We start from the raw sequence: 22,777 nt of genomic DNA on the forward strand, positions 1-22,777 counted from the left end.
TACTTGTACATGCAACTCAACAATCTGTGATGTTAGACATATGACAGTGACGCAGAGCATCTAGCCTACACTATGATCCTGATAAGGCTCGCTGGACTTTACTCTTTAGCAGATGCGATAGATCCCTGCTTCAGCTGCAAGCCTGCCTCCTGTAAGCAGAGCAACAAGTGTTTTATGGGAGGAGATAACGAGGAACTATAAATAGAGCGCAAGGCTGGAGTGGAAAGAGAAGGTTCAGCTGCGCTTCTGGCTCACACTTGCTGGTTCTTTCAGCACTGAATCTGCTTCAGCACCATGGACAGCTCCTTTCTAAAGCTGGATGCTGCGGAGTTCCTGGAAATTTGGCTGCGCTTTGATTCTGATGGTGAGAGAATGACTGACCTGCACAGTGGTTTTAAATGCATGGTATCAGGAAAAATAAAACTTTATGTCTAAATAGAATAGATGGTGAGAGGATGACCCGCAGAGTGGTTTTAAATGCATGGTATCAGGAAAAATAAAACTTTATGTCTAAATAGACATACACATTAAATCTAATTTAGTAGAAGAAAGTACACTTTTGACACACAATTTTAAACCTATGCGACACAGTCACCAATTTGTACTTTACTGTATTTTAATACAATACTGTTGTACTGTACTTGGTATTTGTCGGGCAAGAATCCTCCGGAAAATTAATTAAACTCATTTGTACAAACTAATGTAAGTCATTTAAGGACATAACATCACTAAACAGATTATATTACATGTGTTCCATTTACGAGGAAATTGGTTTTATACTTTATTGAGGAAGAGATTTAGGAAACTCGGAAATATTACTGAACACAAGACCTACAGTAGTATAACCCAGAATTATTGACGTTTTCTACTTGAGCAAGTCTATATTTTAGGCAGAATGCCATCATATAATCTATATAGTAAATAAGTTGGACATACATTATTCAGAGAGTGTGTGTGTGTGTGTGTGTGTGTGTGTGTGTGTGTGTGTGTGTGTGTGTGTGTGTGTGTGTGTATTTTCTCTTTTGGAGCATGCAGTTATTGAAAGGGATAAATTATTAACACCATCATAGGTGAGATTAATTTTTAACCCCTGGTTGCTAACCAAACCAAACATACATTTTCTTTGCATGTAGACAATGGTTACATTGAGGGAAAAGAACTTGATGACTTCTTTTGCCATCTACTTAAGAAACTGGGCACAGTAAGTAACTACATGTTTTCTATTACAATTTATTTCATTTAATATATATATATATATGTGTGTAAAACCCATATTTGGTAAAATATCTATGATAGCTGTATTTGATATATATATATATATATATATATAAAAAATATACGTGTATATATATATATTGATATAATATATGTGTATATATATATATATATATATATACACGTAGCTTCATATGTCCAATACAATATTTGTTTGGCACTGCTGAAGACACATGAACGCAGTTATGATATCTATATACAGCTATCTATCTATTTATCCTGTACTGTGTATATATATATATATATATATATATATATTATCAACTAGTTCTAAATTGTACAATGCTGAGTGTGTATACTTCAGGGTAAATTTACTAAAGGTTCTAAAAATGAAAAGTGGTGATTCTGGCTATCATTTTCTAGGATGCAATAGAGAAATGATAGACAGAATCTGAATAGCTGCTATGGGCAACATCATCACTTTTCTTTTTTAGAACCTTTAGTAAATTTACCCCTTGGGGTCTATTCAATTGGTGTCGGATCCTCTCTGATGGAGAGGATCCCACACTGCACTATTCAATTTCCGGCATTTCTGACAGATTTAGCCTGTTTCTGACAAGGCTGATTCGACTTTTTTTAAAAGTCGGATCGGCATTGTCAAAAACGGGCCAAAAACCTGTCGGAAATGCCCGCAAATTCAACAATATATGTGGATCCGCTGCTAATCCATCGATCCACATGTATTCCGGCAAGTCAGAAGAATGGCAAATTACTTGAATAGGTCGAATCCAGATTTGACCTAAAAAAAAAGTCAGAAAAAAGCAGTTTTTCCGACTTGTCAGATCAATTGAATAGACCCCTTAGCGTTCTTTGAATTGAATTCATTTGAAAGACATGTTCTTCTGTAGTCTATGAATTCTCCAAAAATACACACATACTGTACCATGATGGTCCTGAAAAAACAATATATGTTAATATTACACAATGTAAATATGCAATGTTTATTTATAGAGGTCTTATTTATGTTTGATCTAGCATGCTGTATATATGTAGTTTATTTCCATATGCAGGTCACCTTTCAGTAAGGTACAGGATGAATTTGTATAAAAACACCCATTTGTCTTAGATCATTAAAAACCAATTAATAAAAGCCACATACAAAGATGCAAAACCATACAGTCCAAGTTGGTCATTTACAGACACATGGATAGGAATTTTAACCAAATTATACATTCAAATGTTCACGTAGACAACATGTTGCAGGCTTGTGCTTCAGAAAAAAGTCCAAAACATTAGCCTGAAATTACTGGTTGCTATCACAAGCATGAACTTAATTTAAACATTTTGGAGGCAGCGGCTCATTTGTGTTCGAAACATCTCAGTTAGGAGACTTAAAGCACAACTAAAATGGCACTATTTGCAACTGAAGTACCGTATGTTTAAGAAATATCATAAGAACAATTAAGTATCAAGAAAAACAATAAAATACATTATAAAGCACAATGTATAACATTAATAACAATTTTAATTTTACAACAGACGAATGTATAAATATAAACATAATCAATAAAATCTGTGTAATGACAAGTACTCTAAAATAAGTTTCACAATGATCAAACTACTGATTGATTGATTGATTGATTGATTGATTAAAAATATTCTGATTTACCAACTGATTAATAACATGCTCTCAAAAATTCTATGCCCTTTAGCAGTGCCATACCTAGACATTTTAGCACTGTGTGCAAGAAACAGCATCTGCGCCTTCCCCCCCATATACAAATAAGGGCCAGTGTGCGCCAGAGGGGGTGCACTTTCATGGGGAAGGGGCGTGGCCACAGAGCTCCCTTTTATATATTATGGCAGTCAGAGCCCCCTTTTACACATTACGGCCAGGCAGAGCTCACTTTTACACATTAGGCAGGTAGAGTTCACAATTACTCATTATGTCAGGCACAGCTCACTTTTACTCATTACGGCAGGCACAGCTCACTTTTACTCATTACGTCAGGCATAGCTCCATTTTACACATTACGGCAGGCAGAGTCCCCCCCCCTTTTTTTTACACATTAAAAAGGCAGAGTTTCCCTTTTTACACATTACAGCAGGCAGTCCCCTTTAAAAAAAAAATATGGCAGGCAGTCCCCCTATTTACACATCCTGGCAGGCAGTCCCCATTTTTTTTAAACATTATGGCAGGCAGTAACCCTATTTAAACATTATGGAAGGCAGTCCCCATTTAAAAAAAAAAAAAAAACATTATGGCAGGCAGTCCACCTATTTACACATAATGGCAGGCAGTCCCCACTTAAAAAACAAACAAAAAACACATTACGGCAGACAAATTATGGCAGTCCCCATTTTTTTTATTTTTTATTACACATTATGGAAGGCAGTCCACCTTTTATGGGAGGGAGAGAGAGAGAAAGAGGGGGGGGGGTAGAGGGGGAGAGAGAGACACACACACACTCACCTGTGAACTGCGATCCGGCATCCATCTGCTGTGGTTATTCGGCAGGCTAGGTATCAAGGCAGGCTGCAGAGAGGCAGAGACCCGGGAGCTGGCTGCAGCACTCCCACGACCCCTGCAGAGGCGGCGGCAGTGGGAGGCAGGTGCCAGCGGGACTCGGAGCCGGGCACTCAGCGACCCTTCAGAGGCAGCGGCTCCGGAGGGAGGAGGGAGACAGGCGGGCGCTGCAGAAGTGCGGGGGGAGAATGCGGCGCTGAAAGTCCTACAGAGGCGGTGCGGTGGTGGCGGAAGACAGGTGGCAGCGCTGGACTCTATAGTAGTGAGTACAGTGGCTGGGACCATGCCGGGGGGGGGGGGGGGTGAGGGGGCGTTGAGTGCTGCCAATGGTGCGCTTCAGTGCATGTGCGCTGTGGGCAAGGCACCATCGGCACACACCTAGTTACGGCACTGCCCTTTAGGACATTCTGAGTCCCCAAAATCCCTTAGGCTTCCTAGCTTTTAATGGTGCACCTAGATTCAGCAGCTGAAAGTCCGCAGTCTCCATTAATCAACACTGAATCCCAAAAGTAGGATGGTAATTAAATTCTCAGAAGGATGATGGCCATCTTAAACCTAGTTTTAATAAAACATTGGGCATAATTCATATTTGTATGCAAGCCCGTTGGTTAAGTACAAATACAAAGATTGAGGGCCTGTGCAGGTGCAATACCTATTCTAAACATGTGCAGAATGGATCTTGTGTAACCGCTTGCAGCCCTCTGTCAGCCAAAGCATAATTGACATACTGCAGCATTCGGGGGGCGTTCTTTAAAGTGAGGGCGTGTTGTCCTTGTTTTGAAGGCATGACGGGTCCAGTGTCTGCATCGTCAGATGCAGATTTACTGGACTTGGGTGTCCAGATGCGAATGCCAGCCTGAGTAGGCTTCAGCTTCTATCTCCTACAGTCACACCCTGCTGCATTAGAATTTTAATGACACAGAATGGAAGTGGCTGTGCAGTTCCATCCAAACATGAATTAGGACCATAGTCCTCCTAGACGGCAAATAATTTCAGATCAGAGCCCCTGCATGTTAACTATGCAGTTCTGAATGGCTATAAATCTGATCAGAACCCCTGCATGTTAATTAGGCGGTTCTGAATGACTATAATTCCGATCAGAGCCCCTGCAGGTTAACTATGCAGGTCTGAATGACTATAACTCCGTAACACAGCTCGCCAGTATGGGAACACATTTTGTCCATTTGCAGAGTTTTTCAAAACATGAAAAGAATATAAAACAGCTCATGTGCTGCATGTCTGCAATTGTTTTGGTTTGTAAATGCAGATGTGTCCTCATACATGTGACCTTAATATGCTATATAGCATGAGATGCCTGGCATGACTTTTTCTTTAACATTTTGTGTCTTATCCGCATTCTACAGTAGATGTAGCAAAACATCACTCAAAGTGTACTAGAGACACTGGGCTGTGACGTACACTGTCAGGAATTAGTTTTAAACTTGTACAGTGTCACAGATGAAGTACAACTGAACTTGGCATTAGAGAAAGCCGCGGCTGCTCAGCCCTTCTTACAGACTTATTCACACACAGACATACAAATGTTGCACCTCAAGTTGATCAGTGTAATCCAGCAGAGTAGTTTTGTCACTTCCAGTTGTTTTATGTATGTGAATAAGTTGCACAATTTGAAATGAAAAGATCATACTTGTCAGCACATCCGAGTCGCCTGGGACCTGGTGTGCTTAGAGGGTCTATTTGGCACGACTGAAGCCAATGGATATGAGCACACATCTGTAACTGTTACAGTATATTTACAAATAAATGTGCAATAAATCCTTCCCCTACTTACATTGCCTAGTAATTACTGTAGCTCGCCACATAATGGGCTTGATTCTGAGTCGGCAACACATGCGGCATCTTTCGCCTATGGCTGCCTACTAACTCGTTTATTCTAATGCAAGAATCCACCTTTAATACTGAAAATCCATGCGACTGCATGTCAAAGCCTATCCCACCCACTGCTCTTGCCTCCGCAGCCCCAGCCATTAATATTGGGGTTTACAGCAGCCCCAATGTGGGTGCAAACAATTCAGTTAAAACAGACGCCCCATGATGGAGCAAGGAAGTAGGCTTACATGCCTATGACACTCCCTTGACACTACCTAGAAACAGAGTTCAGTGTAATCACAAGCTCCCTGTCCAGTTACCGCCCATAATGCTCATTTCACACAAAGTGTGGTTTGTCAATGGACAGATCAATCCATATGCATTAGCTATCTCTGTCTGTGTGTGGATACCTGATACTGTCATGTGCAGAAGATGTTTTCTGCAAGATCCACTTGTGTGCACCTCAGACTCATCCCCAGTATGAAGAATATGATGCAGGTGCTGCCCAGCTGTACCTGTTGATTGAAATGCTCCATTCAGTTAGCTTCCCTATACTTTCGGGTTAAATACTCCCACCAGATAATTGACAGCCATATTTATTTAGCCAACAATGAGGAAACAGTAGGAGGGAGAAGCTTTCATTGTATTTCACAGTGGGTGAGACTAATATACTGTACAATGAAAGGTACATTTAAAAAAATACTATTAAAATATATCAACATTTTATTAATGGTAAACATATTCAATAATTTTGGGCAGGATGGTTTTACCCCTAAAAGTGCATCATAAAACTCAAGCCAATGAACATAACACAATATTGTAGATATGGTATGGACTAAAGAGAAACAAGGGGTGACATGTAATAGGATGAGATTTTTAGTAAGATTCCGAAATCGCCCCCTATCGCATGTTTTGAAATCGTAAATTTTTTGATGAAATCGCAAATGTAATAGGATGCAAATTCGGGACTGAAACATGTGATGTCATGCGATTTAACGCAATATTATGACCCGGTAATGTGCGCTGTTCTGACCAACCAGAATGCAGCAAGCCTGGACGAGCATCACTACTTTGGGTGGTTGATAAAGTAGTGTACCTGATGACCAGTCCAAACACCAGAAACTACTTTTCAGCACCCCAAAAGTGCTTTCCACAACATTGCTGGTAGCAATGTGTGCATCGTTGTATTGGTGCTGTGAAGGGCCTTGTGGATTACGCAGAGGTGTCATGAGCCACGGTATACACCCATACCCTGAATCCCCTGCAAAACATAAGTTGTGGTTGTGAATGATTAATTACAGTTGTTTTCAGGTATTTGTTACACACTAAGGTATAGTTAATTACCAGACCCTAACAGTCAGTTATTACTACACATAAGCACACTCATTAGAGTAATGTAAGTTGACATAATGGCACAAATAAGTGTGTTACTGACCAAATAAGCACACCATTATGGGTCATGCTGCATTGTTAGGCAGTAAAACAGTACTTTTTAAAGGACATATTATGAAACACATTAAAAGATAACTTGAATGTACCTACCAAGTGGCCATCACTCAGGCATGGTGTACTGCTGGAAGCGTTCCCAAAGGGATGAGTGACGCAGGATATAGGCATCATGGCAAGACCCTGGGTAACCTGCGACTACACTGAGAATTCTAAGGTTAGTGTCACACACCACCTGCACATTGAGGGAGTGATGCCCACGTTGATTGACAAAGACATACCCCCTCACGTGTGGTGCCCGAATCCCAATGTGGGTGCAGTCTATGGCCCCCACACATTAGGAAATGCTGAGAGCCGATAGAATGCCCCCTTCAGGTCCTGCCACTCGGACTCAGAACTTGGGAATGTGATATCTTCTTCAAGTGAAAGCTTCTTCAAGGCATATAACACTTGAGTGAAATGCCTTGAGAAAGTGGCTTGTGTAACCCCCAGCGACCAAGAGCCCACAGACTGAGTGGTGCCTGTTGCTAAAAAGTGCAGGGTACACATTCATTTTTGCAGCCCAGAAACTGCATAGTTGGCAGAGCCATATGGCTCCAAATCATGTCTCACCTGCTCATATAAGCTCAAGAGGTTTGTGCAGTTCAGCCGAAACATCTCCACCACCTCGTGATCTGAGAAGGAATCCAGGACACCCTCGCATGGTACCTACGTGAAGCACTAAGAGGACTGGGGACCTGGATCTGGTGCGCAGCCTGCGCCCTTCTCCTGCGCAGCTCCTCCAAATGTGCAATATCACATACACACAGCTCAACTCCTGACTGCAAAAACTCCATTGCTCAATCTCTCACAGGTGCCCTGTATGATGTAGGGGTATTTGTATGGGTGTTTCTGATGAAAGTGGATCACCTGTGCAAAAGGTAACCCTTTTTTTTTTGGGATGGTGGAAGTACTCCAAATCGCCTAGCTCTACCTGCTCTGTTTTGTGTGCGGTTTTTAGTAAATTTTTAAGTGTGATTTCTAAAATCACATACTATTACCTTTGCGATTTGTATACTTTTGAATGGGAAAACATCTGGATGCGATTTTAAGTGCAAAATAAAAACGACAGGTGAAAATGTGCGATTTTCTCTGGGAAAAATGTGAATTAGTGTGCAATTCACATCCTATTACATTTGCGAATTACTCAAAACAGGCGATTTCGGTAGTTTTTTGACTAAAAGTCTTAAAAGTCTAAAAATCACATCCTATTACATGTCACCTGAAGAATCACACATAGGGGGTCATTACGAGTTGATCGTAGCTGTGCTAAATTTATCACAGCTACGATCGTAAACTCAGACATGCGGGAGGACGCCCAGCACAGGGCTAGTCCGCCCCGCATGTCAGTGCCGCCCCCGCACCCAGGCCCGGCGACAGGGGGGGTCAAAGGGGACACCCGTACCGGGCCCCAGCATTGTGAGGGGCCCCAAGGTTCTGGGCAGTAAGCATGGCTGCGGGCTGTTACAGTGCGGCTGATAGTATTGGTGCATAAGTAGTGGATTTACCGGCCCTGCGGCTCTTTGATTAATAAATTTTTACTTCCTGGCCCGGCAAACAGTCAGCGATTGGATTCCGGACAGCTGCCGGGTGCCACTCTGTCTGTCTCCTCCTCTTGCTCACCGTTCTGTTTTGTGCAGCGCTGCCTGCATGTGATGTGTGACACATCACACGCAGGCACAGGCAGCGCTGCACAAAACAGAGCGGGGAGCAAGAGGAGGAGACAGACAGAGTGGCGGCTACACGCTCAGCCTCAGAGAGAGGAGCCGACTAGAATGATGAAGGCGTGCAGGCTGCAGCCAGTGACCTGAAGAATAGAAGATGAGCTGCTCCCGCGGAGGGGAAGTGGGGTAGGTTGTTGTTGCAGCAGCTGAGGTTCTGGATGGTGGTAGCAGCAGCAGAAGGCCCAATACAGCTTCCAGCAGCTCTCCCATCTGTCCTGCTCCCTGACTACAGCAGTACAGTAGCCTGTACTTGCCAGTAACTCCTATTCTAATACAAAGCTAGTGCAGTATACAAAATTGACAATGTGCGATTTGTCCCAGATGAAGACATATCAAACACTACACTTGTACATGTGAATTTGTATGTATATGTAGATATATGTATAGTGGTGTATCTGTATGTGTAATGGTGTATCTCTATGTGTATATGTATATTGGTGTATCTCTGTGTGTATATGTATATTGGTGTATCTCTGTGTATTGGTGTATTTTTATATGTATAAGAACATGTGTATTGATGTATCTGTATGTGCAGTTGACAGGTGAACCTCTATAAGTGGCAGCGGAAGCCGATGGTCGGGGAGAGGGGAGGATGGTCGGAGGTCTGGTTGTGGTTGTAGCGGCTGATGTTCTAGGTGTTGCTAGCGGCGGACCAAGGCCGGGGGGGGGGGGGGGGCAGAGATATTACTGTACCGGGCCCCAAGATTTCTGTTGCCGGCCGTGCCCGCACCTACTAAACCGCACCTACTAAACGGCGGCTTAATGCCGCCGTTCAGCCCCCTTCTGCCCAGCGACCGCCTCTGTCTCAGAGGCGATCGCTGGGCACCGACGACTGCCTGTGACAAACTGCAGCGAGCGATTGGGTCGGAATGACCCCCATGGTGTCTTATCATCCTGTACATTTACTGTAAACATAGGCAATCTGTGTACTAACAATGGTCCCGATTCAGTAAGGATTGCAAATTCTGCTAAGTAGCGTGATTGCTAAAAATAGGGTAGCCGCCTGCCCGTCACCATTTTTGTGATCACAGCGGCTGCATGTGACGTCATGCAGCCACCCCAATCACGCCCTCACCATGCCCCCCATTCGCATCACCATGCCTCCGTTGCACAGTCACCACCCCCGCAACGCTCCGTCTCCACCTAGGAAACGGAGCGTTGCCACCCACCACGCCTCGCGAACGCCTCTACCTTATTGACAGGCATTTGCATTTTCTGCAGGGCGCCTGCAGAAAATGCGGGTGCACAGATGAACTAGAGGTAAAAAGAAGAATTACATTTAGAAAACATGATGCCATAGCAACACATACAGTATATGCTATTGTGGCAAACCCTTGTTTCCTGTTAATCAGGCACCGTGGCATTGAAGCCTTAGAATAAAAGATACATTAAAATTAAAGCTTGACATATTCACATGTACATCAACCCACTTTATCAGAAGTACTGCATATATAATTTCATAGCTGATATAAGGGAACCACTGGCAACAGTTCCATGATGTCAGTGTACACTGGAGACCATTGCAAACACCACACATTATCTGACTGAGCATTTAAATGACACCAATAACATACAGTACTGTCATCATTTATTATTCCAATCCAAAAACAATACTTTGGTTTAAAAAAAAAATGAATGGATCTAAGATGATCTTAATGGACCATAAACAATTATTTATGGTTAATCTGGTTTGTTCACAAGATTAAAAAAAATACTTATTCTGATAGCAAGAAACATTTCATCATTTTCACTTTTTTATCACTAAATACAGTAGTCCCATTGTCATACCTGTGTGCAAAAATATATAGCATGTTTCGGCCAACAAAAGCGGCTTTCTGATATTTTTCACAATAACCTGTTGCCTGGAAACACTGATGGGTGATAGGTTATGTCATTGAGAACACTAGGTACAGAGTATACAGAGTATACTATAGTTCTATGTTTTACTGGACACTCAACGAATAATAAAGTGAAAACAATGCCAGCTATTTCTGTGTCTTATTGTTTAGACTAATATACTGAAGGTCATGTTTCTGCAAATGAATATTGTTTATTGTTAGGTTATTATTATAGCTAACAATAAACGAGAGAGAGAGAGAGAGAGAGAGAGAGAGAGAGAGAGAGGGGGGGGGGGGCTGCAGTGTATGGTATGCATTATAGTATAAGTTAATGGGTAGGGTTTTATAAGTTGAACATGATAAAAAGGCAGAATGTTGATGGCTGTAAAGAAAAAACAGCAGAAAAGAAAATTGTATACCCTTAAGGCAAAAATCTTCCTTGTGTGATGGCCGGATGTCAATCAGATTAGGAATGAAGATGTGTGATACTTTTTTCCATGTTAATAATTAATCCATGATAAACTCATTCTACCTGACTGGTAGAGATGAGCGCCTGAAATTTTTCGGGTTTTGTGTTTTGGTTTTGGGTTCGGTTCCGCGGCCGTGTTTTGGGTTCGAACGCGTTTTGGCAAAACCTCACCGAATTTTTTTTGTCGGATTCGGGTGTGTTTTGGATTCGGGTGTTTTTTTCAAAAAACACTAAAAAACAGCTTAAATCATAGAATTTGGGGGTCATTTTGATCCCAAAGTATTATTAACCTCAAAAACCATAATTTACACTCATTTTCAGTCTATTCTGAATACCTCACACCTCACAATATTATTTTTAGTCCTAAAATTTGCACCGAGGTCGCTGTGTGAGTAAGATAAGCGACCCTAGTGGCCGACACAAACACCGGGCCCATCTAGGAGTGGCACTGCAGTGTCACGCAGGATGTCCCTTCCAAAAAACCCTCCCCAAACAGCACATGACGCAAAGAAAAAAAGAGGCGCAATGAGGTAGCTGTGTGAGTAAGATTAGCGACCCTAGTGGCCGACACAAACACCGGGCCCATCTAGGAGTGGCACTGCAGTGTCACGCAGGATGGCCCTTCCAAAAAACCCTCCCCAAACAGCACATGACGCAAAGAAAAAAAGAGGCGCAATGAGGTAGCTGTGTGAGTAAGATTAGCGACCCTAGTGGCCGACACAAACACCGGGCCCATCTAGGAGTGGCACTGCAGTGTCACGCAGGATGTCCCTTCCAAAAAACCCTCCCCAAACAGCACATGACGCAAAGAAAAAAAGAGGCGCAATGAGGTAGCTGTGTGAGTAAGATTAGCGACCCTAGTGGCCGACACAAACACCGGGCCCATCTAGGAGTGGCACTGCAGTGTCACGCAGGATGTCCCTTCCAAAAAACCCTCCCCAAACAGCACATGACGCAAAGAAAAAAAGAGGCGCAATGAGGTAGCTGACTGTGTGAGTAAGATTAGCGACCCTAGTGGCCGACACAAACACCGGGCCCATCTAGGAGTGGCACTGCAGTGTCACGCAGGATGTCCCTTCCAAAAAACCCTCCCCAATCAGCACATGATGCAAAGAAAAAGAAAAGAAAAAAGAGGTGCAAGATGGAATTGTCCTTGGGCCCTCCCACCCACCCTTATGTTGTATAAACAAAACAGGACATGCACACTTTAACCAACCCATCATTTCAGTGACAGGGTCTGCCACACGACTGTGACTGATATGACGGGTTGGTTTGGACCCCCCCCAAAAAAGAAGCAATTAATCTCTCCTTGCACAAACTGGCTCTACAGAGGCAAGATGTCCACCTCATCTTCACCCTCCGATATATCACCGTGTACATCCCCCTCCTCACAGATTATCAATTCGTCCCCACTGGAATCCACCATCTCAGCTCCCTGTGTACTTTGTGGAGGCAATTGCTGCTGGTCAATGTCTCCGCGGAGGAATTGATTATAATTCATTTTAATGAACATCATCTTCTCCACATTTTCTGGATGTAACCTCGTACGCCGATTGCTGACAAGGTGAGCGGCGGCACTAAACACTCTTTCGGAGTACACACTTGTGGGAGGGCAACTTAGGTAGAATAAAGCCAGTTTGTGCAAGGGCCTCCAAATTGCCTCTTTTTCCTGCCAGTATAAGTACGGACTGTGTGACGTGCCTACTTGGATGCGGTCACTCATATAATCCTCCACCATTCTATCAATGTTGAGAGAATCATATGCAGTGACAGTAGACGACATGTCCGTAATCGTTGTCAGGTCCTTCAGTCCGGACCAGATGTCAGCATCAGCAGTCGCTCCAGACTGCCCTGCATCACCGCCAGCGGGTGGGCTCGGAATTCTGAGCCTTTTCCTCGCACCCCCAGTTGCGGGAGAATGTGAAGGAGGAGATGTTGACAGGTCGCGTTCCGCTTGACTTGACAATTTTGTCACCAGCAGGTCTTTCAACCCCAGCAGACCTGTGTCTGCCGGAAAGAGAGATCCAAGGTAGGCTTTAAATCTAGGATCGAGCACGGTGGCCAAAATGTAGTGCTCTGATTTCAACAGATTGACCACCCGTGAATCCTTGTTAAGCGAATTAAGGGCTGCATCCACAAGTCCCACATGCCTAGCGGAATCGCTCCCTTTTAGCTCCTTCTTCAATGCCTCCAGCATCTTCTGCAAAAGCCTGATGAGGGGAATGACCTGACTCAGGCTGGCAGTGTCTGAACTGACTTCACGTGTGGCAAGTTCAAAGGGCATCAGAACCTTGCACAACGTTGAAATCATTCTCCACTGCACTTGAGACAGGTGCATTCCACCTACTATATCGTGCTCAATTGTATAGGCTTGAATGGCCTTTTGCTGCTCCTCCAACCTCTGAAGCATATAGAGGGTTGAATTCCACCTCGTTACCACTTCTTGCTTCAGATGATGGCAGGGCAGGTTCAGTAGTTTTTGGTGGTGCTCCAGTCTTCTGTACGTGGTGCCTGTACGCCGAAAGTGTCCCGCAATTTTTCTGGCCACCGACAGCATCTCTTGCACGCCCCTGTCGTTTTTTAAAAAATTCTGCACCACCAAATTCAAGGTATGTGCAAAACATGGGACGTGCTGGAATTTGCCCATATTTAATGCACACACAATATTGCTGGCGTTGTCCGATGCCACAAATCCACAGGAGAGTCCAATTGGGGTAAGCCATTCCGCGATGATCTTCCTCAGTTGCCGTAAGAGGTTTTCAGCTGTGTGCGTATTCTGGAAAGCGGTGATACAAAGCGTAGCCTGCCTAGGAAAGAGTTGGCGTTTGCGAGATGCTGCTACTGGTGCCGCCGCTGCTGTTCTTGCGGCGGGAGTCCATACATCTACCCAGTGGGCTGTCACAGTCATATAGTCCTGACCCTGCCTTGCTCCACTTGTCCACATGTCCGTGGTTAAGTGGACATTGGGTACAACTGCATTTTTTAGGACACTGGTGAGTCTTTTTCTGACGTCCGTGTACATTCTCGGTATCGCCTGCCTAGAGAAGTGGAACCTAGATGGTATTTGGTAACGGGGGCACACTGCCTCAATAAATTGTCTAGTTCCCTGTGAACTAACGGCGGATACCGGACGCACGTCTAACACCAACATAGTTGTCAAGGACTCAGTTATCCGCTTTGCAGTAGGATGACTGCTGTGATATTTCATCTTCCTCGCAAAGGACTGTTGAACAGTCAATTGCTTACTGGAAGTAGTACAAGTGGGCTTACGACTTCCCCTCTGGGATGACCATCGACTCCCAGCGGCAATAACAGCAGCGCCAGCAGCAGTAGGCGTTACACGCAAGGATGCATCGGAGGAATCCCAGGCAGGAGAGGACTCGTCAGAATTGCCAGTGACATGGCCTGCAGGACTATTGGCATTCCTGGGGAAGGAGGAAATTGACACTGAGGGAGTTGGTGGGGTGGTTTGCGTGAGCTTGGTTACAAGAGGAAGGGATTTACTGGTCAGTGGACTGCTTCCGCTGTCACCCAAAGTTTTTGAACTTGTCACTGACTTATTATGAATGCGCTGCAGGTGACGTATAAGGGAGGATGTTCCGAGGTGGTTAACGTCCTTACCCCTACTTATTACAGCTTGACAAAGGGAACACACGGCTTGACACCTGTTGTCCGCATTTCTGGTGAAATACCTCCACACCGAAGAGCTGATTTTTTTGGTATTTTCACCTGGCATGTCAACGGCCATATTCCTCCCACGGACAACAGGTGTCTCCCCGGGTGCCTGACTTAAACAAACCACCTCACCATCAGAATCCTCCTGGTCAATTTCCTCCCCAGCGCCAGCAACACCCATATCCTCCTCATCCTGGTGTACTTCAACACTGACATCTTCAATCTGACTATCAGGAACTGGACTGCAGGTGCTCCTTCCAGCACTTGCAGGGGGCGTGCAAATGGTGGAAGGTGCATGCTCTTCACGTCCAGTGTTGGGAAGGTCAGGCATCGCAACCGACACAATTGGACTCTCCTTGTGGATTTGGGATTTCGAAGAATGCACAGTTCTTTGCTGTGCTGCTTTTGCCAGCTTGAGTCTTTTCATTTTTCTAGCGAGAGGCTGAGTGCTTCCATCCTCATGTGAAGCTGAACCACTAGCCATGAACATAGGCCAGGGCCTCAGCCGTTCCTTGCCACTCCGTGTGGTAAATGGCATATTGGCAAGTTTACGCTTCTCCTCCGACAATTTTATTTTAGGTTTTGGAGTCCTTTTTTTACTGATATTTGGTGTTTTGGATTTGACATGCTCTGTACTATGACATTGGGCATCGGCCTTGGCAGACGACGTTGCTGGCATTTCATCGTCTCGGCCATGACTAGTGGCAGCAGCTTCAGCACGAGGTGGAAGTGGATCTTGATCTTTCCCTAATTTTGGAACCTCAACATTTTTGTTCTCCATATTTTAATAGGCACAACTAAAAGGCACCTCAGGTAAACAATGGAGATGGATGGATTGGATACTAGTATACAATTATGGACGGGCTGCCGAGTGCCGACACAGAGGTAGCCACAGCCGTGAACTACCGCACTGTACTGTGTCTGCTGCTAATATATAGACTGGTTGATAAAGAGATAGTATACTCGTAACTAGTATGTATGTATAAAGAAAGAAAAAAAAACCACGGTTAGGTGGTATATACAATTATGGACGGGCTGCCGAGTGCCGACACAGAGGTAGCCACAGCCGTGAACTACCGCACTGTACTGTGTCTGCTGCTAATATATAGACTGGTTGATAAAGAGATAGTATACTCATAACTAGTATGTATGTATAAAGAAAGAAAAAAAAACCACGGTTAGGTGGTATATACAATTATGGACGGGCTGCCGAGTGCCGACACAGAGGTAGCAACAGCCGTGAACTACCGCACTGTACTGTGTCTGCTGCTAATATAGACTGGTTGATAAAGAGATAGTATACTCGTAACTAGTATGTATGTATAAAGAAAGAAAAAAAAACCACGGTTAGGTGGTATATACAATTATGGACGGGCTGCCGAGTGCCGACACAGAGGTAGCCACAGCCGTGAACTACCGCACTGTACTGTGTCTGCTGCTAATATATAGACTGGTTGATAAAGAGATAGTATACTCGTAACTAGTATGTATGTATAAAGAAAGAAAAAAAAAACACGGTTAGGTGGTATATACAATTATGGACGGGCTGCCGAGTGCCGACACAGAGGTAGCCACAGCCGTGAACTACCGCACTGTACTGTGTCTGCTGCTAATATATAGACTGGTTGATAAAGAGATAGTATACTCGTAACTAGTATGTATGTATAAAGAAAGAAAAAAAAACCACGGTTAGGTGGTATATACAATTATGGACGGGCTGCCGAGTGCCGACACAGAGGTAGCCACAGCCGTGAACTACCGCACTGTACTGTGTCTGCTGCTAATATATAGACTGGTTGATAAAGAGATAGTATACTCGTAACTAGTATGTATGTATAAAGAAAGAAAAAAAAACCACGGTTAGGTGGTATATACAATTATGGACGGGCTGCCGAGTGCCGACACAGAGGTAGCCACAGCCGTGAACTACCGCACTGTACTGTGTCTGCTGCTAATATAGACTGGTTGATAAAGAGATAGTATACTACTAATATTATATATACTGGTGGTCAGGTCACTGGTCACTAGTCACACTGGCAGTGGCACTCCTGCAGCAAAAGTGTGCACTGTTTAATTTTAATATAATATTATGTACTCCTGGCTCCTGCTATAACCTATAACTGGCACTGCAGTAGTGCTCCCCAGTCTCCCCCACAATTATAAGCTGTGTGAGCTGAGCAGTCAGACAGATATATAATATATATAGATGATGCAGCACACTGGCCTGAGCCTGAGCAGTGCACACAGATATGGTATGTGACTGACTGAGTCACCGTGTGTATCGCTTTTTTCAGGCAGAGAACGGATATATTAAATAAACTGCACTGTGTGTCTGGTGGTCACTCACTATATAATATATTATGTACTCCTGGCTCCTGCTATAACCTATAACTGGCACTGCAGTAGTGCTCCCCAGTCTCCCCCACAACTATAAGCTGTGTGAGCTGAGCAGTCAGACAGATATATATAATATTATTTATATATAGATAATAGATGATGCAGCACACTGGCCTGAGCCTGAGCAGTGCACACAGATATGGTATGTGACTGAGTCACTGTGTGCTGTGTATCGCTTTTTTCAGGCAGAGAACGGATTATAAATAAAACTGGTGGTCACTGGTCACTATCAGCAAAACTCTGCACTGTACTGAGTACTCCTAATGCTCCCCAAAATTAGTAAATCAAGTGTCTCTCTAATCTATTCTAAACGGAGAGGACGCCAGCCACGTCCTCTCCCTATCAATCTCAATGCACGTGTGAAAATGGCGGCGACGCGCGGCTCCTTATATAGAATCCGAGTCTTGCGATAGAATCCGAGCCTCGCGAGAATCCGACAGCGTCATGATGACGTTCGGGCGCGCTCGGGTTAACCGAGCAAGGCGGGAAGATCCGAGTCGCTCGGACCCGTGAAAAAAACCATGAAGTTCTGGCGGGTTCGGATTCAGAGAAACCGAACCCGCTCATCTCTACTGACTGGGCCCTAATACATTTTGTGAATAGACTATGACATTGTAGACCTGCTGCTTTTTTACATCTCCATGCCTTACAGCTTGAAGGATATTATCACCTGACAATACAGTATAACTGTCTAAAGGGCTGCTAAATACAGCTGGATTAACTCTGAACACGTTTCCTGCAGGCTCTTGCATGATTTTCCCCATATTGTAAATACTATACATACAATCAGGCCCAGATATCAGGAAAAGCAATATACAGATGTGTAGTCACGCCAAACAGCCCTTCTCGGTTGCACCAGGTCCAGAGACTGTTTCCTTTGAATGTGTGTCTTAGTTGCACAAATATAACAATCAGATGTGACAAAATCACTTTGTGAGACTGCACTGTTAATTTAATATTCATCACTTGTATGTCTGTGTGCAAATGAGTCTGAGGGGGAGATGTACTAAGCAGTGATAAAAGTGGAGAAGTTGCCCATGGCAACCAATCAGCATTGACATAACATTTATAATTTGCATACTTTAAAAGTAAACAGAGCAGCTGATTGGTTACCATGGGCAACTTCTCCACTGGCTCACTTGTCCACCTTTATCAATGCTTGGTACATATGAAGGGCAATGATTTTTTTCACTCCAAGTTCCATCGTGCTTCAGCTGTCTCTCTCTCTCTCTCTCTCTCTCTCTCTCTTTATATATATATATATATTTAAAAACTAAATTCCTGTGCTATTAAAGTCGCAGTCCGGCATCTTTTGTACAGATTGAGTTATGTTTCGTTGTGTCTGTGATGTGAATAAAACTAAAATGTAAAGAAAAGGTCACTATGCTACACTGCTCGGCTCACTTGCGCTGCATGCAGTATTGAAGCTAATTATATGAGGATGCATTTTTCGGCTTAGAATGGGGCAGCGGAACTGCAGGACTGGTATTCCTATACTTAAGCTCCCACTAGCAGTTTGGGTTCCAATATCAATAAATGTTGTTTGTACCTGAGCTGGGTTTGGAAAGGTAAATGTTTTGGAGCTAGAAAAATCTGCTGCCAAGGGACATCAAGTAAGTGCCTTATACAGAGTGCATTATTTATAGCTCACACATAACACCCAAAAGACTTCAAGCAGGTCACAATCTATCATAATGTTGGTCTGGTTGCATGAAAATAGGGACATGGCTGGGTAAAATATAGACATGGAAATTTTGATTATCTTGTTACGCCATTTGGCTTATCAAATACAAATACACCTGTAATTTTCCATTTCTTTGTTAATGACAGCAGTAGCGGATCTTGCCATGGGCAAGCAGGACTTTTGTCCGGGGCGCCGCCCTCCGGAGGGCGCCGGCACCATCCGGAGGGCGCCGGCACCATCCGGAGGGTGCCGCACCATGGCAAGATCTGCTACTGCTGTGCCCCCCCGCTGCCTGCTGTGTCCCACTGCCGCTGCACGCTGCAAAGGGAACTAGACGCGTAGCGTCTAGTTTCCCTTAGTGGAGAGGACCTTTACTGTGCGGTGCGCGATGACGTCATCGCGCACCGCACAGCATTTCAGCGGTGCTACTACTGTACAGGGGGCGTAACTGACCACGCGCCCTGTATGAAGCCACACCCCTCTTTCCCGCCCGGGATGCAAAAAGCCCTAGAACCGGCCCTGAATGACAGGTTACATTCTTGTTAACTTTGTTGTAATTTACTGTACTTTGATGATATTTTAATCTTATCCTAGTATCCTTCAGAACATCTAAAGGCCCATACACACTGGGCGATTTTGAGCTCAAAGTAGCTCACTTTTGGCATTTTGAGCTACTTTGAGCTGAAACTCGGCCAGTGTGTATGGGTGGGCGATGAGCGGTGAGCGCTGATGCTTTTCAAATATGAGAGTCTTATCTTTATGAGCCCCCCCATTGCTTTAATAGGCAGCCTCCACCACCACTAATCCTTCCCTCTGTGAGACTTGTGATTTCACAGACTGCGTGTACTGCTTAGTAATACCCCTTTTCCACCTGAGCATGGGTCGCAGCCTGGATCCTGACACGGGTGCTACCCGGCTGTGACCCGTGCTAAGCCCCCTTTCCCACAGTGCTCACCAACCCGGCATATTGCTGGATTGGTGACGCTGCTAGTGACGCGGCAGAGGTGGCACTGGGAGATCACATGATCTCCCAGCGCCGCCCTTCCATACAGTATGAACGGGAGCTGTGTCGCATCGACACGACTTCCGTTTACACTACACAGCTTACTAGGTTGAACACGTGTTCAACCCGGCAAGCTACCCGGGTAGGATTCCCGGATCACTTGATTCGGGAATTTGCAGGGGGGACCTTTTCCACTAGAAAAAAACGCGGGGGCGCACATTTACCCGTGTTTTTAGAGCTAGTGGAAAAGGGGTATACAGTAAATGACAAACACAAGACGGCTGGTACACTACTGTATGTAAATGAATGGCTCCTGCTGGCTTTTAGTTAGAGGAAGGGAACACAGAAGGTACGTTAATTTGTAAGGCATATTAGCATTGTGCATGCACCAAGAGATTGACAGATGCCTGGTGTGAGTGAGCCGTCAGTTGCCAGACAGCTCTGCTAATGTAGGGCATCTTTTTTCTTACATAAATGCATGTTATATGCATCGATATTCGAATAGGATGCAAAAGCAGCTTCTGTTGATTAAAATGATATGCAGCATGCCTATGGGGGTAATGCAGACCTGATCGTAGCAGCAAATTTGTTAGCAGTTGGGCAAAACCAAGGGTCTAATTCAGCCCTGATCGTAGATGTGCTAAATTTAGCACATCTACGATCAGATTCCCTGACATGCGGGGGGACGCCCAGCACAGGGCTAGTCCGCCCCACATGTCAGGCCCTGCCCGGCTGCACAAGTACAAAAGCATCACACAGCGGCGATGCTTTTGTGCTCCCTGCCAGTGCAGCTCCTGTGCACTGGCAGGAGCTATTCGTCACTGCCCGGGTCACAGCGGCTGCGTGTGACGTCACGCAGCCGCCGCGGCCCACCCGTCCAAACGGTCCTGCACGTCTGCATTGCCCGGACCGCGTCCCCCTAAACGGCGGCCAAACGCCACCGGCCTGCCCAGCTAACGCCTCTGCCTGTCAATCAGGCAGAGGCGATTGCAGTGCTGAGATAGTCATCGGCTCTCTGGCATGCGTCAGCGCAGAATTAGATTTGGGTGGGGTGTGTTCAAACTGAAATCTGAAATGTAGTGTAAAAATAAAGCAGCCAGTATTTACTCTGCACAGAAACAATATAACCCACCCAAATCTAACTCTCTCTGCACATGTTATATCTGCCTCCCCTGCAGTGCACATGGGGGGTCATTCCGAGTTGTTCGCTCGTTATTTTTTTCTCGCAACGGAGCGATTAGTCGCTAATGCGCATGCGCAATGTCCGCAGTGCGACTGCACCAAGTAAATTTGCTATGCAGTTAGGTATTTTACTCACAGCATTATGAGGTTTTTTCTTCGTTCTGGTAATCGTAATGTGATTGACAGGAAGTGGGTGTTTCTGGGCGGAAACAGGCCGTTTTATGGGTGTGTGCGAAAAAACGCTACCGTTTCTGGGAAAAACGCGGGAGTGGCTGGAGAAACGGAGGAGTGTCTGGGTGAACGCTGGGTGTGTTTGTGACGTCAAACCAGGAACGACACTGACTGAACTGATCGCAGATGCCGAGTAAGTCTGGAGCTACTCAGAAACTGCTAAGAAGTGTCTGTTCGCAATTCTGCTAATCTTTCGTTCGCAATTTTGATAAGCTAAGATTCACTCCCAGTAGGCGGCGGCTTAGCGTGTGCAAAGCTGCTAAAAGCAGCTTGCGAGGGAACAACTCGGAATGACCCCCATGGTTTTGCCCAACTGCTAACAAAGTTCCTGCTGCGATCAACTCAGAATTACCCCCAATATGAGTAGCAAGGTGCAATACACGTCAGTTCTGGGAGTTACGTGTATTACAGAACTGGTCTGCACGTAATACAGTGTCTGTAAAATGCACATTATGTACAAGTGTGAAGCTTGGTACAATCACGTCTTTCAAACAAGATAGAGCTGGGGAGGAGTTTAAGGTTTAAAAAGCTGTTTGCTGTGGATTGGACTGGAGAAGCTGGCCAATCAAAAAGAAGAATGCTCTGTGGTAGTTAGTGCTAGGCATCACTATGGGGAAATGGATGTTTATTAGAATAATAATTCCAGAATTATTTTGTTAATGTCATCTTAGAGATATCAGCACTCAGAGTCTGATTATCAGCTAGGGCAGGATTTAAGTATTGGCCCCACCATAAAAGCAGATTCTAGTAATCCCCCAGTAATAGAATACAAACCATAAAAAGAGGTTACTAAAATCCAGGCTCCTCAGTCCCCACTGGCAGTCACCTGCCTAAGACGTTATGCAAATGCCACTACAAAGCCCTTTCCTGGTGTACATCCGTGTATCCGAATGAGCAAGGACTGGGACAGCCCATAGAAAGGTGCACCATCCCTCTGCCAGGTGCAGGTTCTCTGTCTGAGTATGGCCTCCTGTGTGACTGGTTGAGATCAGGGTGTGCTACAACTTTTACAAACACGACACATAAAACGGACGCCATAAGATGGACAATCTCCGTGCGTGCACTAAGCTATCTCCCAACTACTGACTGCCCAGGAACGCCCATCACTTTTACGAGACACGTCTAATTGTATATCTCGAGTACAACAATGAATTTGTGCACATGCACCTTAGGAGTTATCAGGAATTTCTGACCACGAGCAGCAGCCACAAATTGCTAAAGTGTGTAACCATCAGCGATATGTGCGGCTCTAATTCAGGACACTCGGTGTACATGGTGGTGTGGTTTAAAACATTCACCTGAATTTATTTCTTAAGCTGGGTACACACACTAGGCGATATGTCGCCTGATCCCGCAGATTGGAGCAACATATCGGGTACATCATCTGGCGTGTACCCATGATATGTGCGCTCCTGCAGGTCGCTAGCAACATTCCCCAGTCAGCCCTGCAGTAAGGCCGACGGGGGTGGGGGAGGTGGAGTGTCGCTAGCGATGACCTGCTGCAAAATGCATTTTGT

General features: G+C 44.8%; 1 protein-coding gene across 1 annotated transcript in view; it reads left to right on the plus strand.

Annotated features, from left to right (window-relative positions):
* The first annotated feature begins 204 nt into the window (after positions 1-204).
* Positions 205-22,777, plus strand: part of SCGN (secretagogin, EF-hand calcium binding protein) — a 200,683-nt gene continuing 178,110 nt past the window's right edge. The window contains exons 1-2 of the mRNA XM_063924967.1: positions 205-364; positions 1,134-1,201. Coding sequence (XP_063781037.1) covers positions 295-364; positions 1,134-1,201 — 138 coding nt within the window. The 5' untranslated portion in view covers positions 205-294. The remainder of the gene's footprint in view (positions 365-1,133; positions 1,202-22,777) is intronic.

This window comes from Pseudophryne corroboree, chromosome 5 (assembly GCF_028390025.1).
Source record: "Pseudophryne corroboree isolate aPseCor3 chromosome 5, aPseCor3.hap2, whole genome shotgun sequence".
NCBI lineage: Eukaryota > Metazoa > Chordata > Amphibia > Anura > Myobatrachidae > Pseudophryne > Pseudophryne corroboree.